The 20,898-nt window shown below is 51.0% G+C and overlaps 1 protein-coding gene across 1 annotated transcript in view; it reads left to right on the top strand.

The window, feature by feature from the left end:
* Positions 1-18,274, top strand: part of VAPB (VAMP associated protein B and C) — a 53,627-nt gene extending 35,353 nt beyond the window's left edge. The window contains exons 3-6 of the mRNA XM_047852020.1: positions 8,146-8,249; positions 11,605-11,685; positions 13,590-13,766; positions 16,758-18,274. Of these exons, the coding sequence (XP_047707976.1) occupies positions 8,146-8,249; positions 11,605-11,685; positions 13,590-13,766; positions 16,758-16,916 (521 nt within the window). The 3' untranslated portion in view covers positions 16,917-18,274. The remainder of the gene's footprint in view (positions 1-8,145; positions 8,250-11,604; positions 11,686-13,589; positions 13,767-16,757) is intronic.
* Positions 18,275-20,898: the final 2,624 nt, after the last annotated feature.

Below are 20,898 nucleotides of genomic sequence, written 5' to 3'. Positions count from 1 at the left end.
GGAAGTGGCCACAGTGAAGGGCTGGACAGGAATGCCACGAAGAGCAAGTGGGGGAGAGGATTTGGAAACCACAGCCGGGATCTGGGATTACTTAAGCTTCAGGGCAGACCGTTCTCCATATTTCACTTAATCCATCTCAAGAGCCATAGCTTGTAGGTCTTTCTCAGATTGTACATAATGGGTGTTCATAATCCCCAGAGTAATCAGGAAAAGGCTATGTTGTATTCCTTCGTGAAGTATTATAGGAGACAGGAAAGTATGTTGGAGTTTGTAAAACCATGTGTGTTTTAGAGGATATTTGCAAAAAAGAGTGAATGAGCCCTGTGTTTTGGCCAGTGCCTGCATCCGGCACATCTCATCTTCTAGTGACGCCGAGGTGCATTTGTACTAGTCTCTGCACAAATAAATTAACGAGACAATGGGAGTTTGTTATCTAAGATGCGCTGTGCTGAGTTGGAAAATCCTATAGAGAACACAGAGACAATTCAGTGTTAACTTATTTATAAATAGATAAAATTATTTGTCTGCTAGGTTCCTAGTTCCATCAGTAGTTCCATCCTATCTGTGGATAGGCAGAGTCCCAGAAAGCAGTTATGGTTTCAACACTTTGAGAATCCTAACAGAAGGATACATTGACTCATGATAAGGGTGCTTAGGTCTCTTAAGCTGATCGTGAGCTCCGACTTGTTTCTGATTAGCTTAGAAAGGCAGAGCGGTGACCACTTTTCTACGCCACAAATGCGGTTTGGGAGAGAACAGCCTTGTTTGTGTACAGGTGATACAAAAGGAGGGAGAGAGGGAGGAGAGGCGACGGGGAGACTGGAAACTGTGTCCTAACCCATGGGTACGAGGGTGACTGGCTCCGGGAGGTAGGAGAGAAGGGAAGCCAGACGGTGGAGGGTTGAAAAGGGCTTTCTCTCTTCGTGCTGCCCCAATGAGGTTTCTAGAGGGAACGTGATTCAGGTGTGCTTTGAATGTTGGAAGGGAAGAAGGTGCACACCCGGGGCGTGAGCCACCAGAACAGGGAGTCCTGCTCCCGGTCTAATTGGGTAGAAGGAAGGGCAGACGCGTGGGAAGGAGCTTAGGCATCTTCACGTCAACAATGTCCACTGGTAGGATAAGGTTCCCAAATAAGAATGAGGGTGTGAGACAGCATTCTGGTGGCAGCCCCAGTGTTAGGCGATGTATCGAACATGCGTTCTCGGGGTGTGGTCCCTGGGCCGGCAGAATCAGTACCATGTCGGAAACACACGTTCGCGGCCCCACCCCAAGTCGTTGAATCAGAAGCTCCGGAGGTGGGGTCCTGCCGCCTGTGTTGTAACAAGAGCTCCAGGTGATTCTGATGTATGCTGAACCTTGAGACCCCCTCATTGCCAAGTCAGATTAGCGGGTTCAGCCCCGGCAGGTTGGTGTATTGAGGTGTGAGTAGGGCGGGAAGACCCAGAGAGACATGCCAGGTGCGGCCAGCGTGATAAGAAGAGGCTCGGGTCATGACAGAGCACCCTGTGTGGCTGTGGGCACATGGCCAACACACGTGCACCCGTGTTGTGGGTTCAGACCAGGAAATCTGAGGAGACCGGGAGGAGTTGAACTGATTGTCTCTTACTTGGGAGAGAGGGTTGTTCTGTAGGAGGGTTTTGGTCTGAGGAATATGGTGAGGGTGAGTAGGGTGTGTAGGGGGGAGATTACATTTGTAGGGTTATAGGGGCTGTGCAGGGTGACTTGATTTGGAAGAGAAACTGGGAGGAAGGGAGAAGATCTCTTAGGTGGAGAAATCTAGATGTCCGTGGAGGCCTGAGCTGAGATTTGGTCGCATAAATGAGGAGAGAGACCTCTTGATGGTCAGATGATGAGATCAGGGGTGCCTGGGTGGCTTAGGCGGTTGAGCGTCTGACTCTTGGTTTCAGGCCAGGTCATGATGGCAGTGAGGTCGGAGCCTGCTTGGGATTCATTCATCCTCTCTCTCTCTCTCTCTCTCTCTCTCTCTCTCTCTCTCTTTCTGTCCCTCTCTGCCCCTCTTCCCCGCTTGCGCTCTTCTCTCTCTAAAGTAAAAAAGAAAAAAAGAAGAAAGAAGAGATTCTGAGATTAAAAAATAATAAAGCATGTGCCGTGGTGCTTGCAAGACTTTCATTCGCTTGCTCTGTTCGCACCGTGATGCAGACGAAAGCGAATGTGTAACTTGCCTGGCTTCTCCCGGGAAGCTTTTGTCCTGTGCTCAGTCAGCTCGTCACTTCTCTGAGGGGTGTGTGTGGTAAGTGGCATATATTCTGCATTTCTTCTCTTCTGAAGAAAGTCTGATCTTACTGACCCTCTCTTTTATGACCCCCGAAGGCCCTTTCCCAGCAGGACCCCGCTTTTGCCATCTGTGACACGGCCGACGTTGTTTCATAAAGCGTTAATGTTGGTGAATGGTGAGCGGTCTCCTGGTAACCGGCTTCTTTTTAATGTAGCATCAGCACATACATTTTAAAAGTAGGATAGATGGTTCGTTTAAGAGGGTTTTATCATCAGTGTCTCCGATATTCAAGTGAAATAAATTAAGTTAATGGGAAGCTCTTTTATAGCCTGTCACGGAAAAAAGTACATAATTTCTGTCACCATTTGCATGTATGGAGCTGAAAGAACAAACGATTAACAACATTTATTCTGTCATGTTCTCATAAAGTTCCAGCTAATAGGGAATAGCAAATTGAACCGGGCAGGACATGGTGGTAGCTGAGAAATACAAACTTTCTGGCGTGAGCTGGGGGCAGTGGTGGACAGGCTGTGGGTTCTGGGCACAGCGAGGGTTCACGAAGCTTCTCGAGGTCTGGGTGGACACTTGCTGTCCTCTCCAGCTGCTGATTGCGAACCCGCGAGGAAAGGAGAGCTGGTCGGTGGCAGGTGGAAGGGGGACCGTTGCCGGCGGGGAGGGGCTGAGCGCCACTTGGACCCTGAGTCTCCTGGAGGCCCGCCAGCAGGCCGTGGTTTTCACTCACGGTGTCGCGTTTCCAGCTCGCGGGCCTCGCTGGCGCGTGGGGCACGTGTGTTTCCATTTCACGAGGCCCGCCCTCCGGAGGGGTCATCTGGCCGGCTACCTGCGGCTGTCTCCCTGTGCTCTTTCGAGGTGATTTGCTCACCGCCCGTCCCCGCTGCGTTTGTCGTCACGTTCGTGTTGAACTCGGGTCCGAACGTCGGGGATGCCTTGTAGCGCTTCTTTCAGACCGCACCGTGGCAGCTTGGGAGGTAGGACGTTCTCTGGGCCCGCGGTTGTGCTCGTGACGTCTGTGACGTCTGAGGGTGGCAGGGGATCTCCGCACCCTTCCGCAGAGGTGGAGCGAGCAGCCGCGAGGAGGTTTGGTTAGCGGAGCACGGGGGGCCCCGGGCCCCTTCCCGTGGTGGGCGTGCTCGCGTGGGCGCTCCTGTCTTCACCCAAGGCCTGGGCACGCGCCGGAGCTCACGGCTCGGTTCGTGTGAAGTGACTTTCTCTTTTATGCATTTACTTTTAAGTAATCTCTGCACCCAGCCTGGGGCTCGAACTCACAACCTGGAGATCAGGACTCGCACGCTCCGCCCGCTGAGCCAGCCAGGCACCCGGGTTGCTTCTCTCTTTTAAACCGCACTTTCTCCCAAGAGGCACGACACAAAGCTGCTGGTGCCTCACTTGAATGATTTAGCCAGGTCATTTTCCTGCTGGAGGGGCACGTGAGGCAGCTTGTTTAGAATAATGGCACTCAGCCTTTTGGTCTCAAGACTCTTTTATACTCCTAGGAACTGAAGACCCAAAGAACTTTTTCATTTGTGGGTTGTATCAGTATTTATCATATTATACATCAAAGTGAGACATTTTAAGCATACTCATTCATTTAATAACATTAGTAAGTCACTTACATGCTAACAGTGGCATTTTCAATGAAAAATAACTTCAAAAATTTAGTGAAAAGCCTGGCATTATCTGGCATGTTTTGTAACTCTCCTTCATGTCTGGCTCGGTAGAGGGCGGGCTGAACTCTCCCATCTGCTTTTGCAGTTGGTGTGTTACAGCGTGTTGTTCTGGTGAACGTATGTGAAGAGAAACCACTTTACACACATCTGTGGTTCAGGAAGGGAGGAGTATCTTCAGCAGCCTTTCCAGATAATTCTGGACATTGTGCTTTTAATGCTACACCAAAACTTGACAAGGGGCACTTTTCTTCAAGTTTGGTATAGTGTGGAATCTGAAGCCATGTCAGTGAGCTACTTGAACTTTGCTTCACTAAAATGTGTTGGTCTCTCCTTGCACTTGGAATGGGCTTTTGAATACCGAATATTAGCAGAGTCATGCAGATCTTCCAAATGCTGACATGCTTCGTGACACAGCATCAAAAAGTTGCTGATCTCATCAGAAAAGTCTTGAAGTGTTTGGGAAACTGAGCTCTTGATGGCAGATACCAGCTTTCCAAGAGCCTCATTTTTGGTACAAAGCTTGGATTTTCTCGTTGGCACCAGCTATTGAAAGTCGTTTTCCTTGAAGGGACAGGCACGCTTCGTTTTCGAGACTTTGTCTGCCGTCCAGCCAGGTCTGCGTGGCCGTGGTTTTTCTGTCGATTGTTCTTTCGAGAAAGTGGTGTTCCGTGAGAAAGTCCTAGCTCTGCTCACAACCCAGACAGTTGTACGGCCGCTTTCCTGGGACAGCGGGTGCCGTGCGCGCATTCGCATTTCATTGCGCCGAGTGTTCGGATGTGTCGTCAGGGGTCAAGGTTTAGTAAAATTAGTGATGGTTATGGCTTTGTCCAGGATATTAATAAGTGAAAATGGCCTTTAAAAAACCCTGCCGGTGTGCAGGACACCTGACACGGAGACCCCGCCCCATGCTGCTTCTGCTCTGCTTTTGGCCCGGCCGGCCCTGCGGATCTCAGCATCCCCGCACCGGCACGGGGACGAACGTCTTGGGATTACCACGACCACGCCGTTGACCTGCTGAATCACCTCTTGGGGGGGCGGGGGGGGGGGCTTCTGTCTGTGGAAGTGCTTTGAGCAGCCGGGTGTGGAATCTGACTCTGGAAGCGAGGCCAGTGTTGGCATGCCAGCCGTGGGGTCCGAGGGAGACCAGTCAGCCTTTCTCAACCCTTGTCTGGGGGGAAGCACGGGCTTCTTGGGTGGGTTGTCGCGAGGACCGAATGGGAGAAGTAATGAAAGCGTGCCTTCTGCGGTGCCTGGTAGGGAGTAGGCACCGGCGCGGCCGTCTTTCTTTCCTTCCTGGGACCTTGTGACGCCACCGGAGCGGTGGGGGCGGGGAGGTGGAAAGGTCAGTCTTGCCCTAGTGCAGGCCTAGAATCCACATGCGGGTCTCTTGGCTCTTACTTCTCACTTGCCCTGTTTCCAGGATTGGGGACAAGAAGGAAAGGGAACAGCAGGTCTCTCCGAGGCTGTTTGTGGGTGGAAGGGCGTTCTCAGGTTCTCTGGACCCGTCTGTCCGTTGTGTACATGTGATCCACCGTAGCTTGAACTAAAAGGCCAGCTTCTCTGAGATGAGCAGTGTCTTCTGATTGCTGTCGTCTCCTGAGCACTGGGGGCTCTTTACAGATCATTCTGGTTCAGCCTCATCGGTCTCCATGGTGGAGGATGATGGGGGGCTGTTCACAGCTGAGAAAGTGCCGTCTCAAGGGCGAGGCAGTTTTTGCTCCTGGAGCCTGTGAGCTGCTGGAAATCTGAGTGTGGTCTAGGACACAGTTCTCTCCCTTCCTGTCCTGACAGAATAGCAAAGCATGACTTTGTCACAGCCAAGTGAAACCGGAAATTCTCAAAACCTGATTCACATTACTTTTTAACAATGAACATCTGACAGTAGTTTGCAGACTGACCCAGCTTCAAAAAAGGTTGACAGCCCCCGTCCAAGAAGGATGACGATACCTGTGGAGACATTGGCTCCTTAGTTTATAATGTGGGTTTTCCTCATTGTGGTCTTGGGGGTGGAAAAAGCATGATGGGAACTGAACTTTGAAAAGAAGAGTCTGTGCTGTTGACCCGTTGGTCTGGTCACTTGTCCCTTAGGTTAAATGTCAAGCCCACGTGTGGACTGACCCCCCAGGTCTGTCCTCAGGAGAGCCCTTGCCAGCTCAGTGGTGCCAGGGTGGGAGTTAGCTGCGTCCGGGCCCAAAGCCACCAGTGAGGACTGCTCTTTCGGGAGGGAACCGTGCGCCTACACTTCAGTGGCCTGTGTTTTAAGTGACCTTTTGTTCTCCCCGCTGATGGTCATGCTGAATTTGGGGTACTCGGGACAACTTTGTTGGCTCTAGACTTGATGTCGTGTGTGTATAAGCCCTGACTTTTAAAAAGGTTTGCACGTTTATCGATTTTTGTCCTGAAGAAGTTTCCCGGTAACGCCTCCTGTCGCTCAGAGCACTCAGATGGGTGATGCGGGCCGCGGGACCGCCCGCCCGGGTGACCGCCCGTACCGAAGCGTTTGAACGTGCCGTGCTGTCAGACTGCAGTGGACTTTCTGTGTCCCCAAGAGGGAGGGGACTCTGCCTCCGCAGCCTGAATGGCCGAGCTGTTTGCGTTTCTCCTGTCCGTCGCGGTCCTTCGCGAGGTCCGTGGCGGTGCTCCCGGGGTGCAGAGTGTGCGTCTGCCTCACGTTGGAGCGACCGGTGTGGCCGAAGGGGGTGCTGGCTTGCACTTGGCCCCTCGGAGAAGTTGGACTGCTTCCTGGCACCGTGGCTTTGAGGAAGTCGCTTCCGTGTGTCACTCTTCATTTGTAAGCTAGGGTGAGGACGCGGGCCCCCTCTCGGCTGCAGGGGCGGTTGGTCATGGCACTTTAGAGGGGGGCTCAGAGGCAGGAGGACGCTGGGGAGCGTTGCGCGGCAGAGGTGCCGGTGGAGAACGCCGAGGCTTGCGCCCTTAGTGGGCGGGGACTCGGTCACGGGCGGAGGCCCGCCCGCTCTGAGCGGCTGCTCCTTCGCGCTGTGACCTCGGGCGAGGCGGTTAACCTTTCTGTGCTTTGGTTTTTTCGCCTGCAACGGGCATTAAAATAACTTCCGGAGCAGTACCTACCTCGCAAAGACTAAATGAGCTAATAGTAGACCTGAAGTACAGCCCGGGTTCCTGCACGTGGGAGATGCCGAGTCCACGTCGGCTCTTAGCGTGGTCGGGACGCCTTTTCCTGCGTGTGAAGAGGTTGTGTGTCAGAGAACTTAGCCAGATGTGTGCTTTGGCCAGAGCCTTGTAGCAGATGCCGTATTTTAAAGCAGCTACTATTTGGGGCGCCTGGGTGGCTCTGTCGGTTAAGCATCTGACTTCATCTCAGCTCATGATCTCACGGCTCATGGGTTCGAGCCCCGCGTCGGGCTCTGTGCTGTCAGAGCCTGTTTGGGATTCTGCGTCTCCCTCCCTCGCTCACGTTCTGTCTCTCTGTCTCCCTGTCTCTCAAAAATAAACATAAAAGAAAAATTAAAACAAAAATAAAGCCGCCACCATTTAACGAGGGTGGGTTCTAAGGAAGCCAGTGGGAACGGGAAGGGGCCTCCTCAGTGCAGTGGGCGTGACTTAGCCAAGGGAGCCTTTCTGGGAGGCCCCTCCAGGTTTGGGGAGAAAGTGTGGGGTGTACCCAGGTGGTGTTTTCCCCTCGCTGAGAGTGTGCAGGCTGTGAACATTTCCTAACGTCCTATCGGCAAAATCGTATTTGAAGCACTCCCTTGAATGCCTGATGTGGGAAATGGGACAGAGAAAAGCTAAAACTAAACAGTCACTTAAATGTCTCGGATTATCGTTTGACTTCCTGAAGAGATCGTTTGGGCGTGTTCTCTGGAGCACACCCGGCAAGTGCTGTTTCCGCCCGGTTTACCTGTCCCGCCAGGGCTGTGGCAGACGTGGCGTCTGGCGTCCGGCGCACGGTGGTGAAAGGGCGGCTAGGGATCGGGGGGGGGGCCTGAATCCTCCGCCCAAGTCAGCTCTGCCCCCGCCTGCTGTCTGGTGTGGGGCAAGGCCCCCGGCCTTTCTGGACCTCAGGCTTGAGCCCTGAAAAGCCGAGAAGACGCTGGTCGTCTTGCCCTGCTAACCTCACCTGGGCGTTAGGCTCGGGCGAGAGCCCTGGTAAGCTGCTGTACGACCAGAATACGAGTTTGAACGTGACAAATGGCTGCTGATAACCAAGCTCTGACCCTCCTAATGAAATATTTTCTTTCCCAGTGATGTTACAGCCTTTCGATTATGATCCCAATGAGAAAAGTAAACACAAGTTTATGGTTCAGTCTATGTTTGCTCCAACTGACACTTCTGATATGGAAGCAGTAGTAAGTACTGAATGCTTCTTACTTGTTTGTTGTTTTTTTTTTTTTTTAGTAATTAAAAGAAAATGATTAGGTACAGAATTTTGGGTGCATGCATTTCAAAATGTGTCAACATTGTTTTTAACGGGGAGTGTTGTTTTCAAGGAGGTTTGCACTTTGACTACCTTTCTGGTTTTTCTCAAACTTTGATTTTCGCATTTTATGTAACTTTCCAGAATACTCTTCTGACTTTCATACCCGTTAGCTTCAGCACTTCCTTGCTCTGATGGATGGTATCTTAAAGGTTTGAGGATTCCCTCCCCTTTTTGTGTCTCCCCTCCCACCCCCCACAGAAAAGGATACCTCTCATTATACGGGATGTTTCTTACCGTGTCCTCCCCATCACTCCCCCGAGAGCCCAGAGGGACGTGAGAGAGTGGGATGCTAAATGTTCTTCGATGCTTAAGGGTTTAGTTTTGGCTTGTTTCTGGTAAGCATGGATTTCCCCCCTGCCTCCCGCGTTTCCCTCATTTTATTTTTCTCTGCTTCAGTACGTGTTAAACTGTCTCTGATTTTGGTAAAAATAAGATGGCTTTGTTTTTATGAAACAAATAAGTGATACTATATTATTGGTTTTTCTGGAAAAAGATTATAATGGGAATTCTCCTGAAAATAGGCTCCTTACACATTTAGATGAACCAGCAGGCATTCTGATGCCACGGGAATCATGTGTGGATAACCTCCTGGGCCACCGCCCCAGCTAGGCCGGACTGGCCAGTCCTCACGGATGGGAGAGAAGGGCAGGGTTCTCTCAGCGTTTCCATCACTTTCCAGCTCGCCGGCCCAGGCGAGGAGACTGGTCACCCGAGGTGTGCCTGCAGACGTGAGACTGCGGTGGCTCACACGGCACTGTGGTTTTTCTCTTTCAAAATTCTGTGCCGAGGGCTTTTTATGCACCGCTTCCCGCCTCGTCCCAGTGTCACCGCTCGGCCTTTTCGGTCAGTCTTAGAAAAGCATTACTGGCCATCTCGGTGGATGTTCACGTTTGGGGCAGGAAATAAAGCGGAAGCCAGATACTTTGAGGTTCGAGAGAGATCGGTGATAATAGGCGATCTTCCCCTTTTCCTAAGAATGATTATTGGGGCATTCGCTACTTTCTCTTCTGTTTCCCACAACGTGATGTGTCACTTCACGTTGATTTGTGTGAGCGAGGAAATACACGGCAGATGGGACACTGGGGACTCCCAAGAGTGCGTTCTGCTTGGCTTTGGCTGCATGGCCCAGAGACCAGAGCGTGGGCTTGGGCGTCTGTGGTGTGGAGCTGAGTCCTGCCTTTTCCTGCCGTTGTGGCCGCGGGCAGTTTTCATTAACTCTCCCTAGGGTCTGGTCACCTGTAAAAGGGCGCTACAAACCCAAGTGACTCCGTTGCCGTGGGACCCAGCGTGCTGTGTGTCTCCGACACCGGGCACGGAGTCCAGAGTTGCCGTGTCTGAGGGCCGTCGTAGGCCAGGCCCCCGTTTCGCTCCCTTTAGGATGATTTTTATAAGAGTTAAAAATTCTTCTAGGGAATGTCCATTGTAGGAAGCTGTGGAAATACACACGTAAGCAAAAATAAAACCAAAAGTAACTAAAACTAAAAGATTTGTTTATGCTCGACCTAACCACTGTTTTTGAGAGCCTTGTGCCATTTCTTTAAACTATTTTTTTGTGTGTGTTTTGATATACAGGAAGTAGAAAAAATTCTATCGTGACTACTCACATAGACTTTGCCTAGATTTACCATCTAACACTTGGCCACATTTGCTTCATTTCTGTTGTAAACTCTTTTTTCGCTGAACCGCTTGGTTGTAAGACGCAGGCTTCACGACTCTTCGGTTGTGCGTGCTTCAGGGCAGGGACAGTGCTCTGGCGTAGCCACAGCACTGTCCCCCTGGCTGAGAAAATTGGCGTTCATTCAGTCATATTATCTAGCAGAAAGACCCTGATGCAGCATTTTCCAGTTACTCCAGACTGGCCTTGAGTTGTTCTTAGTCTGGTAGAGTACTCTCAACCTTTTTTGTTTTCGTGGCTCTGAAGTTTTTAGAGTCCAGGCCAGTTAGCTTGTTGTACGCCCCACATTCTGGACTTGTTCGGTTGTTTCCTCACGATCACATTCAGGTTAAATGCGTTTTGGCAAGAATATGCCGTAAGTAACGTCCTGTATGCACCGTGCCAGAAGGCACGGAGTACTGGCTCGTCCCTCTGTGGGTGATGCTAAGTTGGATCCCTTGGTTACGATGGTGAGGTGACTGCCAACGTTCCCGCGTCCAAGCGCAGTTGCCCCTTGGGGAATAGGTAATCTGTGATACCCTTGAGTAATCAGGTACTCGGAGACCACATGAACGTGCTGCTCGCCAGCAGTCTCGCCCTCACCCGCTGGTTGTAGCGTCCAGCGGTGATCCTTGCTTGATGCTCTTTTGACACACGCACGCACACACGAGCACACACACGTGTGCTCGTGTGTGCGTACAGAGGAACAAACTTCAGATCTTGTTTCTAGCTTCTTCACTTAACGTTCGGTGCAAGCAAACACTCTTTGGTAGCATTTGAATGGCGTGCGGTTCCACTGAATGGACCTGCCCCGATGCATCTGGCCGCTCTGATGTTTGGCGCGTTCCTGGCTCTTGCGACCACTGTTGCTCTGGCTGCCTCCTGCATGGTCCCGGGGGAGGGGGGAGTATCGTAAACTTCCTGCCGTGCTGGCCTGCGCTTCTCAGCATGCCCTGGGATTCCTGTCCTCACTGCCAGAAGGAGGGGGATTGAGCCAGGAGCACATCATCCCGGAGCATGGATCTGATTTAGCCGGCAAGGTGTTCCCGCCAGCAGGCTGGAGGGAGTGGGGGGGTCACCCGGACACTGGCTTGCTAGCTGTGCCCCTTTGGTAGTGGGCAGTGTGGTTCTGAATCCACTCCTAGGTAGTGTACGTTTCCTCTCTCGAAGAAGGGCGTATCCCGCAAAGTCCGTTTTATCTTCCTAAGGAGAGCCAAAGTTGCCTCTGGTCCTTCGGACATAATTTAGACAATTCCTCTTCCTCCGGTGATGGTCATTCGTCTCTGTTCCACGTGCTTCCCATAGACTAGCAGCAGGGAGGAGCATTGGTTGGTGTGGAGGGATCAGGCGGCGGGACTGGGCTTGTGAAGCGTGATAAGTATTCGGGAAAGCTAGTGTGTTTAATCTTGTCGTGAAAGCTACTGAAATCTCTACAGACGTAAGTTCTTTATTTGATATACATCAGGGCTTTCTCATTAAGAGTGTTTTTCTGAAATTGTCAGTTATAGGAAGAAAATTATTCCTCCGGCAGCTTTGTAATATCTTGATTATTAAATTTAAATTGTTTTAGTGGAAGGAGGCAAAACCGGAAGACCTTATGGATTCAAAACTTAGATGTGTGTTTGAATTGCCAGCAGAAAATGATAAACCAGTAAGTATGTTTATGGTTAACAATAATTGAATGTTGCAAGCTGATACTTATTTGCATACCATCTCCTACAAAACCAAGATTTAAGTTGGCAAATTATTTTCCTTCCTCTGACGTGTGATGAAAAAAATAAGCTGGAGTCAACAAGTAAGCGGGCCTCCAGGAAATCAGCCTTTGAGAGGCTTGCAGAAAGACACCTAATTGAAACAATTTTTTTTTTCTTAAAAAGTGCAACCTGTTGGCTGTTGGAATGTCCTAAATCCTAAAGCGCTTCTTTGACTTGGCAAAGTTATAGGTTGCTGTAAAACAGTGGGTGAGTCTGGAACAGGGAATAATTTGCCGTTGATCATGGTGCTTGACGGACAGGCTCTCGGGTTCTGTTCCACAGACCTCCGTCGCGGGTCTCCCTGTCCGTCCGCTCTTTCCCCTTCCCCCTCCTGCCTCTTTAGGGTTTCTCAACCTCAGCACTATTAACGTCGGGGCTGGGTCATTCTCTGCTGGGGGCCCATCCTGGCCCTTGTAGGCTGTTCAGCAGCACCCCTGGCCTCTGCTCGCTAGATACGAACAGTCCCCCCTCTCGTGCGACAACCAAAGGTGTCTCCAGACATTGCCCGTTGTGCATGGGTGGGGGCGGAATCATCGCCTCCATTGGGAGTCACCCCCCCCCCCCCACCTCGTGTTGCCGGAGGGGGTTGCTGAAAGGACCGGCTTCCTCCAAGCTGTCGACTGGCTTTTCTCTGGGAAGCCAAGGGGCAAGCCTGTCATGGCCCTTGCCTGTGGCCAGTTGAAGAGAGAAGACTGTATCCGAAGTGCTAATTTGGACCTTCCTTCAACCTAGTCAGAAAAGCTTCAATTGTATCAAAAGCACTGTTTGAAACACACAGAATATTCAACTACCCTGGCTGTTAATAGCTGGAGTTGGGAAATCGAAGCGCTCACATTGTTAACATCGTCCACAGCAGCGTCCAGGGATGCTGTTGATAATGTGTCACCACTGCTTAGTATTTTCTTCCTGCTCAGTGACTGACCGCTGTCGTTATCCTGTTTCTCAGATGGGTAGTGGGCTGTTTTGTTTTTGCTTTTTTCTCTTCCCGCTGCACATCCCGGTAAGGTCGGCATCGCTGTTCGGCTCCCGGCCCTGTGCCGAGCCAGCTTTGTGGAGGCGGGGGTAGGGGGCGCCCTGGCAGGAACCCCTCCTCTCCTCTGGAAGACGAGGGGTCGAGCCCGAGGGCGCGGTAGGGAGAGCTAGTCGTTTTCCTGGGGCCGCACGGAGCCCTCAGCACGCTGGTCCCCGCCTGTTCTATTTTCCCCAGCACACCTGAACATCCCCGCCCCGGGCACTCTCCAGAGGCCGTCGTGACCGTCTTGGCCGGGACGTGGGGGACGCGCACGTCCCTGGATTGAAATATCGCAGACGCTGAGCTCGTTTCACCTGCAACGCAGCTTCAGAGTTCTGAGTTCGTGACATAAATCGCCCTCGGTGTCACGTTCTCCTTGGCCTCCCCCGTCCCCCGTCCCCCGTCCCAGCCCATCCTGGGGATGTTCAGGGCTTCCTGGTGACAGTAACTCGTGGCTAGTAACTCCTGAGCTTGTACGATTACGATACGCTACTGTTTGCATGGCGGGGATTTGCTAGTGTGGTATGCACGGCCCTTTTTCTCTTTCTTTGAAGTATTAGTCTCAGCCGAACTTCATTATTTGCCCTTATCCATAATTTCTGGGGCCCCGTTGCTTTAGATTATTAAGATACTAGATAAAGTGATCCATTTTTAAAATAAATGTGACATTTTACAGTGTGGATGAAACACTACCACGTGTGGTGTTTGCTGAGAACTACTTTACTTTGCATAAAAAAGTCCTTTATTACATAGTTGGTGACACTTGGGCTTTCATTTATTTCTGAACAGCATGATGTAGAAATAAATAAAATCATACCCACAACCGCATCAAAGACAGAAACACCAACGGTGTCTAAAGCTCTGAGCTCCTCTTTGGATGACACTGAGGTTAAGAAGGTCATGGAGGAGTGTAAGAGGCTGCAAGGTGAAGTTCAGAGGCTGCGGGAGGAGAACAAGCAATTCAAGGTAATGGCTTTTTCTTCTTTTTTCTTGTCTTTTCTTGTCTTTTCTGTCTTTTCTTGTCTTTTCTTGTCTTTTCTTGTCTTTTTTCTTTTCTTTTTTTCTTTTTTCTTTTCTTTTCTTTTCTTTTCTTTATTGTTTTTTTTAAAGAGTTTATAAGTCTTTTAAGTAATCTCCACACCCAACATGGGGCTCGAACTCAACCACCCCAAGACCAAGAGTCGCATGCTGTACCGACTGAGCCAGCCAGGTGCCCCAGTGGTATTTTATTCCTGACAATCTGCAGAAAACAAGGGCTTTCCTCCTGTGATCTTGGGTGGTGAAGTTGATGAATCCCTGAATTTGTAGAGTTGTTTTGTATTTGCACATTCTTTCCTCAGGGAGAGAGGTCTGTGGCTTTCATCAGGTTCTCAAAAGAGCTCTGAACAACCCCCTGCCCTCTAATTAACCAGCGTCCCTTGAGCAGAAGTTTCTCAGCTATTCAAATTCTTGTTCCCTTGTACTTTGTGTGTTATAATTTATTTGATCTTCTAAACCCTTTGGTGAAGTGTAGGGATTATCATCATCCCCACTTTACAGATGAGGAAACTGAGGAACAGAGAGGTTAAGTGACTTGCCTGAGATCACACGGTCAGTGAGATGAGAACCCGGGCTGTGTGCCCCAGAGTCCCCATCTTTCCCATTCTCCCGCTTCAGCCTGCAGACTCTTGTCCTCGTGTTGAGAAACAAAGCCTCTGTCATCCTCCCGCTAGTATAAATTGAAGATCAATTCTGAGATTAAGAACAAAACCGCAGTGGGTATCCTGACTTCACATTTTCAAATCCTACTCCATCCACACTGGATGAGAGTCCTTTTTTAGGAGGGTAAATACTGACCTGTACTCTGTTTTAACACAGGCGTCATTCTGGATTTTGGAGATTCTAGGTGGGTCTGGGCAGTAGGGTCTCAACAAACTACTAATGTGGTGAGGAGCTCGGAGACAGGAAGTTGTCACGGCAGACAGGTGGAGCCCACAGAAGGAGGCCCCCGAGTCTCCGGTGGGCGGATGCTGACGGAGGGATCGGCACTGGCGTCAGAGGGTCGGGCTGCACGGGTGGGGGGGGGGGGGAGGGCACGGCGTCCCTCATTTGGCCCCGGAGCCCTCACGTGTTGTGGTAGTGACTGCTTACACTTGACCCGCTCTGAATCTGTGGTGGTCACGGCGTCTCCTGGGCCTCCACTCACAGAACGTGTCTGAGGCCCCTTCCAGCTTTAAGAGTATGTCTGTTTCAGACGGGGTCTTGGGTCTTGAAGAGGTTTCTGAACATCTGATCCCAGGAACTTCTGTTGCAGCTTAAGTATGAGGCCGGCCTGTTGTCTTCTTCTCGGTCCTGCCGCCCCACCGGGCCCTGGACTGTCGCTCTTTAAGTACCGTGGCACCAGATGCACATGAGAAATTCAGTTCAATTGACTTTTCCTTCTTTCATGCTGACAGTGTAGTAGAGACAGGAGAACTGACAGTGTCTGGAAAATGGCATCATCTTCTTTCTTTGCAGTAATCTTGATTTGCCTCATTCAGTAACTTTTGGTATGGAGTAAATTATGAAGCTGACACTTTACTTTTTGGCGAAAAATCTAAGATCTGCCTGAAGCTTCTTCTTGAGTGTATTTCTCTTCAGAAACGTTTAAAGTGATAAATAGGTAGAAATAGCTTCTATATAAACCCAATAAAATAAATGCTGTATTTTGCCGGGCCCATTTTTTTTTTTTGAAGTTAATCGAATAATGCCGCTCATTCATCACTGTGCAGTGGTGTCGGCCATGCCCCGTGAGCAGAACATCTTCACAATCCTAGCGGACCAGTCTTGACGTTAGAAGATTCTTTATCCCTGCCAAACACTGATTTCTTGTTTTGTTCCTTTCACTCTTTCATTTGGCCAACACGCCTCTCGAGGCCCTCCCTTGTACCTGGCACTGCGGGTGCATACGTGAGCTGTCCTCGCCATGGAGGAGCTCCCCGTTGACCGGGGTCGCTGGGGAGACACAGACACGGGTCCTGGAGACCCGACTGATGAGTGGTCCCACAGAGATGGCCCCAAGTGCCTGGAGAGTCAGCTTGGCGGGCTGGCTGCCTGTTGTCTCCAGGACCTACGAGTCTGGGGATGAGCAGACGGGGTCGTTAGCCGGAGGCATGCCCGGGACCACGTAGAGAGAGAGACGCATGCCCTGTTGAGGAATGTGCACTGGGCCTTGGGATCAGTGAAGAAAGAAAGGGTTTCTATTCTGTGCATATCTACGTAGTTGAGGGAGGAAAAGTGTGGCCGAATGTCTGTAGAGATGTGAAAAAGGATGTTGCTCCTTTGGCGGGAATTCCTTGCTTTAAGTCGAACATATTTGAGATGCATTGATCAAACCGTGTCACATCTTAATAGTATTCCAGATACCATTGTTTTCTATCCAGCAGTCTCCATGTAACTCATCAACTACAGAGCTCTGCACTGGAAAACTTGTGGGCCCCCTACCTGTGTAGCTTCTTGTGATTTTTTAGATTTGTGCTTCGGGAAATGCCTGTCGTTCACACATTGATGCCCTGAGCGGGGAAGACTGCTCATCAGAGGAAGAAGGACAGAGAGGGCTGGAGGGTAGAAGGGGGGCCCGGAGGCGCGGCCAGGACGGTGGGTGGTCCCAGGTCTCACGTGTGCCTGGCGGACCCCGTCGGGAGCTTTTCCTCTGTAAGTCACGGGGAGCCGAGGCCCTGCTTTAGATGCGTGGTATAAAAAGGCGCACTGGCAGAAGGGAAGAGGGGCCGGCTGCTGGCAGCGTTTTCTCCCTGGCCTCAAGCCAGCGCCTTCTCCTCTGTGGGATTCGGTTTCTCCCTTTGAAAAGTGAGGAGGCTGGACCACACCACGTGATCCGAGTCTGTGCTTAAAAGCCCACCCTGCTCTGCTAAACTGTACAGCTGACTTCTGCTTCTGGGGCCTTGGGTTGTCTTTGAAAATGTGCATTTGCTTCCGTAGGAAGAAGACGGACTTCGCATGAGGAAGACGGTGCAGAGCCACAGCCCCGTCCCCGTGTCAGCCGCGGCTGGGAAGGAGGAGGGCCTCAGCGCCCGGCTCCTTGCTCTCGTGGTTTTGTTCTTCATTGTCGGCGTGATCATAGGGAAGATCGCCTTGTAGACGCGGCAGGCGGAGGGTGGCACACTGCGTTGACGGGCCCGCCATTCTGTGGGGTTTGAATTTATCATAACCATGTGTCTCAAAAGAAGTTAATGTATGATGACATCTCACAGGTCTTGCCTTTAAATTACCCCCTCCCCACGCGTGCGCACACGTGCACATACGCACACACACACACACACACACACACACACACACACACACACAAATTATAACGTAACAATCTTCTAGAAAGTTAAAAATGTATAGTAAGTGATCGGGGGAACATAATGATCTTTGTGAATGACAAGGGAAACCGTGATTAAACCATAATGGCGTGTTGGAAGTGTCATTTTAAACATTTGTAGCCTTGGTACGTGTGGCTGGACTGATTACCTCTCTTAGAACGAGACAGTCTTCCTGCCGGTTGGTGCTGGCCCTCAGGGGAGCCGGAGCCCGGTGCGGTGGGGGTGGGGAGGGCCGTCCCCTCCCCAGAGCAACCCCCCACCCGCCCCCTCGCTCCCCGGGCTGCTTTTCCATGTTCTGCCCTGGCCGTCGGTTCCCTGGGACTGACGAACAGGGTCAGAAGCCAGAAGAATTGTGCTGTGGCAGCGTCAGATCTGCCCGTCGGGAGCGGGAGGCGGACGGTGACCGACTGACCCACCACTTTGGAAATTAAAGTCCATGCTTTGTTCTCTTAAAGGGACCAAGCTGAATTACTGTTGGTTCACGTAGTGAGATGGAATTGTTCTTCAGAGATGTGTAACGCATATTTAACCTATTTAATGTATTTCCTCTCAGGTTTCCTTCTTGCCACGAGACCATGATTAATGCCGTGGCCTCCAGATCACACCTGTGCTGCCGGAGGGCTGCGGGCTCCCCCCCCCCTCCTCGCCCCCCCCCCCCAGGCCCTGGGCTCTGCGCGTCGATGCAGGTGGGGGTGCTGTGAACGTTGGGAACAGCTGCCACGAAGTGTTTCTCTGTGTAGACGAACGACAGTCGTCATCGAGAGGGAATTTTTCTTAGTGTCAGCGGCCAACTCTGTCACCCTTTCTGGTGGAGAAGAGTAGCTGACGTTCTTTCTTGTTCCCTCGTTGTCCCTCAGCCACCACTTACACTTCCAGCACGGGCGCCCTGAGTCTGGTCCTGACCTTTCCCGTGTGGCCCTGGCCCGAGATGGGGCGGCAGGGTGGTGGCGGAGAGGGAGCCAGCTGGGTGGGGGCGGGGAGAGGGGCCACAGGCTCTTCAGATAGTCGTCAAGTAGTGATTGGGAGTTTGACTGTAAATTAATTTTATGCCATAAAAGACCAATCCAATTCTGTTCGACTGTGTAGCATCTTCAAAAGAAAAAAAATTAAAATAAAGCCCCAGAATTAAGAGTTCTTTTGTCATTTTGTCACCTTTGCTGTAGAGGGGAAATTATTATTTTTATGATCCTCGTTATTTTGTTATTGGAAGGTTGGCTTTAAAATGAGCCCTATCGATGAAAATACATGTTTAATGATTTAAATATAGATGCAGCTATATACGCGCGTGTGTGTGTGTGTGTGTGTGTGTGTGTGTGTGTGTGGCGTTGGCTTCAACTGAAAGTATAAAAATAAAACTGTTGAAAATCTTAAGCAACTGGTCACCCTCTCCCTTCCATTACCTTGCCCTTCGGTAGGAAAAGAACTCTCCTTTGGGTCAAGGAGCCAGGCAGGAAAGATTAGTGAAAGGCAGGCTGAGTGCGGCTCCAGGGAGTGGGTGGGTTTGAAAAGACAGATCCATCAAAAGGAAGAAGGTCGTTAGAAGTCATTCACTTGAGTCACATTGCTCCTGAACTTGGCTGGGGCACAAGGGCCTTGGCTGTGGCTCTGGGGGTCTGGTCAGGGACCTAAAGCCTGGCAGCTGGATGCCTGTAGGCTGAGTAAGTAAGTAGCTTCTGTCTTCACGAGAAGTTCCTGTGCGTCCCGAGTGCTCACGGTGAACACGGAGTGGCCCTGCTGCTCAGCCACACACCTGTCGGTCAGACCGCGTTGAGAGCGCCCGACGTGGAGGGCCACCCAAGTAGAAGTTAGTGTCCAGTCTTCTCTCGTGCGTGCGGATCCGGGGGCTTCCGGAACAGAATGAGACGCTTTCTGCCATGAATTTTCTGTAAGCAGACTCCAGTCCAGGTGTGGGAGCTGCAGCGAACCACTCTTCGTGGCTGGCGGCACCCGATGGCCTTGACGGGAAGTGACCAGCAGGGTCTCCAGCTGTTCCCGTTTCTCTAGAGCAGAGAGCTGCAGACTTGTTCTCGAAGGGCGTGGCTGTGCGTTCCCACAAAACCTCACTCACAAGAACGGCTGGTGGGATTTGGCCGGTGAGGCTGGAGTCTGCCCGTGCCTCTCCTGGGGCGAGTGAGTTCTTGAAAAGAGTGCCTCGGATATCCGTTCTGTTTTGGGTCTTGCAAAGCAATTTAGTGTCTCATGTATATGTAGGAGCCGGCATTCAGCTTCTCAAAGATGAGGGCATTTTGCTCACAGCTGAAAATCTGAATTTGAGATCCAGAGTTGTCTTCTTTCTGACTAATCATCCTATAAAATCTCTCTTCTTTGGAGGTTAAGATTTGGTGAGCGCATGTTAGTTTATGGAACTTTCTGAGCAGAAGAAGGGAACTCCCCGGGGAGAGGTGGAGGGTGATGGTGGGCAGACTGGATGTCATGGAACCACGCAGTCGGTGAAGGGCGTGTCAGGAGAGGGTGAGTGTGTGGGGGGCAAGCACTGCCAAGGGTCTGGGACCGTTGCGGGAGCCACAGACAGCCAAGATCTTGAACCTGGAGGAGTACGCACCTTTTGAGTGTCTTTTGCTCAGATGAGAATGACAGAAGAGAAGGAATGAGAGGAAAGGCAAAGAGGTGGATGTGTGTTCCCCTGACGTGGGTCTGTCCTGCCCCAAGAGGAGGTAATCAGAACAAACTGGCCTGGCACGGGCAGGGCTGATGCCGGCCGGGGTGCCAGCCCGGAAGCAAGCCACCCCTCCCCACCCCCCCGCCTGCCCTCAGGCACCGCTTTCCAGCCCCTCTGGGAGCGGTGCCCTCGTAGGGACCTGCCACCAAGCCCACAAATACATAAGCAATGTAAGCAATAAGAGAGTCCTCTAAATTTTTATTGATTGAATTTTTAAATTGATAATTTAAGCTCTCCGCACAGTACCAAAATACCTCTTGAAGACGGCAGGCTGTGTTATTTGTAGGTATGAGGACCCAGCTTTAATTTTTTTTCCTTCTCCTAGTTTGCATGTTTCGTTTCCCTCCCTAGTCTTCTAAATTGCTGGCACCAGCAGTAATAAATACTGATAAAATCAAAATTGATTTTTACCAGTGGACAGTTTATGCCTAGAGAGACGGCTTATACCTACATAACACAGAAGGGGGAAAAATGAGGAACCTCCAGTGATCCGTGAAAACCTAAACGCTTTCAAACAAATCCCAGGAACAGAATTGCTATCGAAAGATATCAGCACGGACTTGCAGGCTGTGTTGAGTCAGATATAACTGAATGCAGTGATGGCTCAGAGCTAAATACCTTTCAAATTAATTTGAAAACAAACTCGTGTGTGTGTGTGTGTGTGTGTGTGTGTGTGTGTGTGCGCGCGCGCGCGCTCGCGCGTGTGTGCGTGTGTAGCATATGTACCATATGTAAGTAGCTTAACATTTTTCAAATGGTGCCTATATTTTTTGCACTCACAAATCTTTATATTTGCAAACTCAGAATCCATGCCAAAATACAACAGCGTTTGTCATTTTCAGTCCCTTTCTTTAAAGAACTGGACCATTTACAAGTTTCTGGTTACGGTTTGTGGAATTCTTGGTTTGAAAAGGAAAAAACGAGAGAGATGGGACGTGGGCGTCAGTCACCTTGAACCCTTGAGTAACGCCCCTCTCCCAGCCCTTCTCAGGTGAAGAGGCCGCTGCGCCCCCTGCTGGCGATGGCAGCTCACTGAGGGCGTCTCGCGCGGCCTGTGCTCTAGGGCGGCCTCTCC

Source organism: Prionailurus viverrinus, chromosome A3, assembly GCF_022837055.1.
Source record: "Prionailurus viverrinus isolate Anna chromosome A3, UM_Priviv_1.0, whole genome shotgun sequence".
NCBI classification, from domain to species: domain Eukaryota; kingdom Metazoa; phylum Chordata; class Mammalia; order Carnivora; family Felidae; genus Prionailurus; species Prionailurus viverrinus.
This window is presented reverse-complemented; position numbering and strand designations above follow the sequence as displayed.